The sequence below is a fragment of the Coenobita brevimanus genome, chromosome 52, assembly GCF_032717465.1.
Source record: "Coenobita brevimanus isolate Jiangsu-jjx chromosome 52, ASM3271746v2, whole genome shotgun sequence".
Lineage (NCBI taxonomy): Eukaryota > Metazoa > Arthropoda > Malacostraca > Decapoda > Coenobitidae > Coenobita > Coenobita brevimanus.
The window spans coordinates 1969487-1975837 of record NC_137005.1 but is presented as its reverse complement, the minus strand read 5'-3'; the positions used below and the strand labels follow the sequence as shown (position 1 = coordinate 1975837).

General features: G+C 43.8%; 1 protein-coding gene across 1 annotated transcript in view; it reads left to right on the top strand.

Moving 5' to 3' along the window:
• The first annotated feature begins 3861 nt into the window (after positions 1-3861).
• The window catches only part of LOC145400369 (putative peptidoglycan muropeptide transporter SLC46), a 95197-nt gene continuing 92707 nt past the window's right edge, over positions 3862-6351 (top strand). The window contains exon 1 of the mRNA XM_080272875.1: positions 3862-4849. Within this exon, the coding sequence (XP_080129001.1) occupies positions 3862-4849 (988 nt within the window). The remainder of the gene's footprint in view (positions 4850-6351) is intronic.

Genomic DNA, 6351 nt, shown 5'->3' with positions numbered 1-6351 from the left:
GCGTAATATGCAAAGTCAGTCACCAAGAAGTATATGCCACGAAGCCTACAATGCCACTCAGATCACAGCCGTAATTTTCATTGGGCCGCGTTGTGCAAGTATTCTGTATTTCACTGTCACGTTCATCATGTCCGCCAGAGAATCGGAGTGCCCTGAACGTGGCCCAGTGAAACAGTGTTCTTTTTTTCCTTTTTTAACACTACGTGCCTGATCGAACAAAATGCGTCGTAATATGTCAGATTCTTGCCGCAGTTTCACGAGACCTTAAAAGCCCCTGATAACTGACGGTCATTTTTGGAACACCTTGGAGATGTGGTCTGCTTGCACGCCATATTTCAGAGTGTAGTTACCAACGATACGGAAAGGTCAGACTTTTTCTTTAATCATCACGTACTTCAAGAAGTGCTAAAATAAAATAATGACAGTAATAATAATGGGGTTTGTCGACGGTATGGCGCGTGCAATTTTAATAATATGGCCCGATGGAATGCAGTCTTCCGAGTAGTTCCGTGGCGAAAGTATTATTTGTTTTGCAGGAATGACGAGGCTAGAATAATGCGAGAAGATTATAAGAATAAGGAGTACTTAGTCTTTTCCCTGCCATGAGTAAGATTTGCTTATAACCGGAGAAATAAGAGACATGTGATTCTTTTACACCCTCTTCTCCTTGTCCTTCTTACAAAAGCATATCGTAGTTACGAGAGTGTGTGTGGATATGGACCAAGGGTTTTACTTTACTGTGCTCCTGTTGAACATTTGCAGTTAACCTCGTCATTGTGTTGAGTACTTGATAATGCATTCTTGCTGCCTGTAAACTATTATATTCATCTAAGAGATTTTTGGAACTGGAGGAGTTACACATAACCATCATTTACCCCTCCAGTACCAGGGCACTCTCCTGACCTGAATAAAATAGTATGGTAGCAGCAAGAATGAACTACAATAACACGACATCGTAGGGACAGGGTCAGTGGTTGTTTTACACTGTCCAGTTATAAGTTCGTTTACTTGTGGCTGTTATTAATTTCCCTTCGACGAAACTGGGAAAAAATGCCGGCTGCTAGTATTCTTAATTGCCCTCAGACAAAAAATTAAGGAGAAATGGCGCGTTGACTCTGACCCGCCAAGGATCTTCAATTTCTTTCGTTGCGATCGACAAAGTGTAATATGATAGGAGGGTCGCTTTGATTTTTAACCAAAGAGATTCAAATCTTCATCATAACTAAGGCTTATTGAATTATATACTACCACGATTTTCTTCCCCGTGATGAAAAAAAAAAAAACTGATTTCAGTGTAGATTTTTTTTTTTTTTCCGCTGGCAATATTATTAAAATGAAACTGAGGAAATACTCGATTCCCTTTTGAACTTAGGTTATGCTTGGATGCTTTTAGATTACCTTCGGACAGAACCCGGGAGGGGGGAGTTCATTTCCTTTTTGACTTGGGTTATGTGTTACGTGATTAAATTTACTTCGGGACAAAACCGGGACGATAAGTGAGACCCTGACTGTATATGAAGTCCTCGTGGTCATTCGGTACCTCTCCCTGAAGGTTATTCTTGTGAAAGATGGAGGTTTTATGTCAACTTCCAGGATATTCCTTAATTACATACATCTCTTTCTTACCTCTTGTTCTCACATCCTGCCTTCTTCCAGTGTAGCGCATGACGTTGATTAAAAAAAAAAAAAAAAAAGAAAAGAAAGGGGAGAGGAAGAAAGGAAAAAACTGTAGTAATGGAGGCTTTTTCTTTTAACCAGCCTCGCAAGACCAGACAAGGAAAACAGAGAAAACTTGTCTCGGTGTTCTTGTTGGAGAAAACTTTGAAATAAACCCTCACTGGCCTCGGACTAGTAATCATGTAACACCCATTTTCACGAGGTATACTGTCTTTATCTGCGCGTTTATCTTCCACATTAGCTCCGGACCTCCCAATTTGAGGCCCTATGCATCCCCGAGGGTGCCACAGGAAATGATTGATTGATTGATTGATACTGTCTTTGCCCCGCCCCACCTCCCACCACAGATCCACCTCATCCCACCCATTTCTTTATCCCCCTTGCCTGTTTCTTTACCCTCCTGATACTTTCTTCGAAGATCTGAAATAACCCTTCACGGCACCTAAGCCACGGAGCCGACAGGTCATTTCACAGGGCATGTTTTCATATCGTAGCCCCATTGCCAACAACCATTGCAGCCAATTCCACCCATTCCTTTGCCCACCGCGCCCGTTTCTCTACTCCTCTTTCACGTTTTCTTAGTCCAACGCAGGTCATGGGGTGGACGAACGCGCATGTTTTTTTTCTGCATTTGTCCGAATCTCGGCATAGAGTGACAGCCTGCTCCCTGAAGCTCGGCAATTCTTTTACGTGCCACACACCTTTACACATCACCATTTCTGTGCTAATACCAACACATGCTAGGGCTGTTTGCATTCGGAGTGTACTGACATTAGCGGGCGTGTATAGCGTTCATGGGCACAGCCAAAGAAGGGAGGCTCCAGGCCCCCCCCCCCTTTCAAACAGAATAAGTTAATAAAATTCAGCCATCTCCACTAAGAAAATCCTGGCTGCGGCCCTGAACATGTCGCCTGATTTTTTAGGTTAATCAGTAACATCTGCTTTAATATATATAAAAATCACCATTTGTTACTACCCCAGCCTGGGATTGGATCCCTTCCTTTCAGACAACTGGCGATTTCTTCGGTTAGCCGACATGGCCATAACCTTACCCGGTAATACGAGTTGGCCCGGTGTTGGTGGCCGGATCTCACGCTCCACCTAACCGATCACCAATCATCACTAGTGCTGGGAATTAGTTGCTGGTGACGTTAGTAAACACGGGTAACTTCCCCGCTCGCCCGCCTTCTCTTTTCCCAGTACAAGTCCGGAAGCTTAAAGGAACCAGGCTTCGTGTTTATATGGATCAGGCCTAACTTTTTGCGATAAACAAGTCTCCTTACCAACTTACTACCGGTATTATTAGAAACTTTTTTTTTTTTTTCAACAATTATTCAGTCTTGTTTGGTTGTTAGGAGATTGATAGCTGTATGAGCGAACACAAATATATAACCAGACAATGTTTTGCACAATTTGGGATCAAGACTGTTTGTAAATATGAACTTAGCTTACCATCCCCCCTTCCCCCCCCTGCGCACCACTCTCTCCTCTGCCCCACGTGCTGTAGATCCCTCACTGATCATTCCTCGCATCGTCTCTAGTCATTTTTACTCTGCCTAGGAGTGAGTTTTCGAACTGGAAGGGTTAGTTAGGGCCTTCTTTAGCTCTTTCACTTCTAAGGGGCTCTCCCAACCAGAATAAAATCGTCTGGGAGTTGCATGATTGAAGGAAATTAACGTCATCTTAGTGAACGGCGTATTACAAATAACTTCCTCACCCTCTAAGTGCCTAGCGACCAGGTGCACGTAAAATGATCATTCCATATCTCGTTTACAGTTACTGAGTACGTAGGTGACCTTTGGGACAATGTTAAGCGGGCGACCCTCGGCTGTGACGTCATCCAAGTGCTCCTCCCACCACGGGGCGGGATGAGGGTGTGCCAGGCAGGGTGTATAAGTCTCAACACTCTGGCCCCAGCTGGCAGAGGGGCAGCTACACCAACACCCGTCACTTCCATCACATCCTCGGCATCGTCACTGCAGTACTTAACACTGAGCCTACTGTTTCCTACTATACCACCGCACAGTTGATATCTTAACTGCACGCTATACTGTGGGTGAGGAGATTTATGGGAGATTAGTAGGCCAGAGGTCGTTACTGGTTGCATGTGAGCACTATACATTTTAGTGGATAACCGTGTGATCTTGTTGACAGTTGTAAGGCGATACTGAGTGAGGCGGCAGGATGGCGAACACGCCGCAGTCACCGTGGCGTAAGCTTCTGGCGGGGCTTGCCACTATCTCCGTGGAGCCCATCATGTTGCTGGACGGCCTCGGCTACTCCAACATGGTGGTGCTCGTGGAGAATCTGCAGATGGACAAGGTGTGTGTCGTGAACCTTAACCAAACGCACGAAGTGTGTAATAATCTTTCCCATTATCCTGACGTGAAAGATGCCATGAGCAAAGAAGTGAGCGTATTTGCTATGTACAACGGCATTATTATGGCTGTTATTCCTCTGTTCTTCATCTTATTCATGGGTGCGTGGAGTGACAAGTACGGTCGTAAGGTGCCGATAGCAGTAGCCACCATAGGCCATCTGCTGTACTCCCTGGGCTACCTGGTGTCATCCATGGTGGACTGGTGGCCGGTGGAGGTTCTGCTGTTTGTGGCACTGCTGGACTCTTTGGGTGGTGGCACTGTGTCCTTCCTCACCGTCTCCAACTCATACATCAGCGACGTCACCTCGCAAGAGAGCAGGACGTCCCGCGTGGGTCTGGCCAACAGCATCTGGTTCCTTGGCGGTCCTATTGGCACGCTGATGGGGACGTACATATACAAGGCGGGCGGCTACCAAGTATTGTTTGGAACTTCTGTGGCCATGTACGTGGTGTCGCTCATTTACCAGTTTTTCCTCCTGCCTGAGAGCCACGGACCCTTCGCCAACGTGCAGAAGCTGGAGAAGATCCTGCCCAAGAAACAGTCGCTTAGGCTGCGTGAGAGTGTGGCCTGGGTATACGGCATCGAGAAGAACAAGAAGAGGAACATAATGCAAACCAAGAGCGTCCTGCAGCGCGCCAAGAACATCACCTTCGGCATGATGATCAAGGACTTCTTTAACCCCAAGAGATTCATGGACAGTTTCAAGTGTACGCTTAAGAAGAGAGAAGGGCATGTACGCCTCTACATCCTCCTCCTCATTTTTTGCAACCTGCTCAGGAAACTCGGCCGAGGTAGGTGCCCTTCTCTTTCTCTTATGTCAGAGGGCCAAGTTATCGTGGTATCTTGAGGCTTTGTAGCACCTCTTCTTTATATATTCATTTTGTTTAGTACAACTGTATTCTGTCCTAAATATGTCGTTCTGCTTTTCCACTTTCCTCTTCCTGTTTCTGCATCCCTCCCAGTTCACATGTTAGTGGGAACTGGAGTTAGGATGAAGATAGAAAGATCACAATAAAAGAACTTACCAAACAGATTGCCCAGTCAAATCGGCCACACAGTAATTAATATATTCAAGCCTTCAAAAGCCTGACTACTCCTTGAAAACAAATGTCGCATACAAGAAAATATTTACGTGACATATCCAAATATAAACAAATAAGGAAGAGGTGCTAAAGAAGTTTCCTAGCCCACGAGAATTACTACCCTTGGTTAATATCCTTTCATTGTTCTTCTGGCTTCCTTATCTCACACCAACATGTGTTTGTTTTCGTTCGATTACCTTTGTGGGATTTGGGGTTAGCATGATTTGACTGGAAATTAACACGGTAATTTGAACGTAGGAATTTAGAGTTAGAATACTGACATCAATGCGGATATTAGAATTGGGATAATGGTATGAATGTAGGAATTAGAGTTTTAAGTAGTGGATACAGGAAAAAAATAAATTAAAAAATATATATGAGCAACACTGCAAGGTCGTGGAAGCAAAGAGAGGTAAACAAATGTCAGGATTAATGAGGGTTGCGACTCGTGAAACATCTTGTAATTATTTTCCTGTCGTAACTAAGGTTGTTTTTGCCGGACGACCAAGAATCGTGAATTGTCCTTTTTTTCTTCTTCCTGAAAAAAAATAAATAAATAAAAAAGGAAAAGGAGAAAAAGAAAGAACGGTAACAGCCTTGGCAGCTCTTTGTTATGATGGAAGCGAAAAGTTTGTTTATGAATCAACGTCCAAAGGTTAAAAATGACGCATGGACAACCAAGGAAGAAAAAAGAATGTTTGGCACTAGACTCATTTACAGCTGGAAAGTATTTGCAAGCCTGTGAATGAGCGTCAAGAGGAAGGGAATTTTTAGACAAACGACTGATAGAACCATATGACGTGTGAAAAATGAAGTGTGAAAAAAAGGAACAACATAAAAACAATACATGGTCGTAGAACCATTAAAAAAAATGAACTACGCTACACATAAGATCGTATAGCGGTAACGAAAAGAAAAAGAAAGAAAAATAATAAAGAAAGGAAAAAATAAGAAAAGACAGAAAGAAAGCGAAATAGGTAAATATAAATAAAGTATGGCGTCAGATGTAAACAAAAGACGTAAGATGGGCGTCACAAAGTATCGTAACGCAAAACAATGTGAACCTTGCAACACCCGCTTCACCAGGCGACCTCGAGGACTGCTTGAGAAGGCAGTAGTAGTAGTAGGAAGTGACTGGTACTTTAGTGTAGGCATGTGCGTAGAAGAAAAGTGAGTGAAATAAGCACATGATGATAGTGATGGTGTTTGAT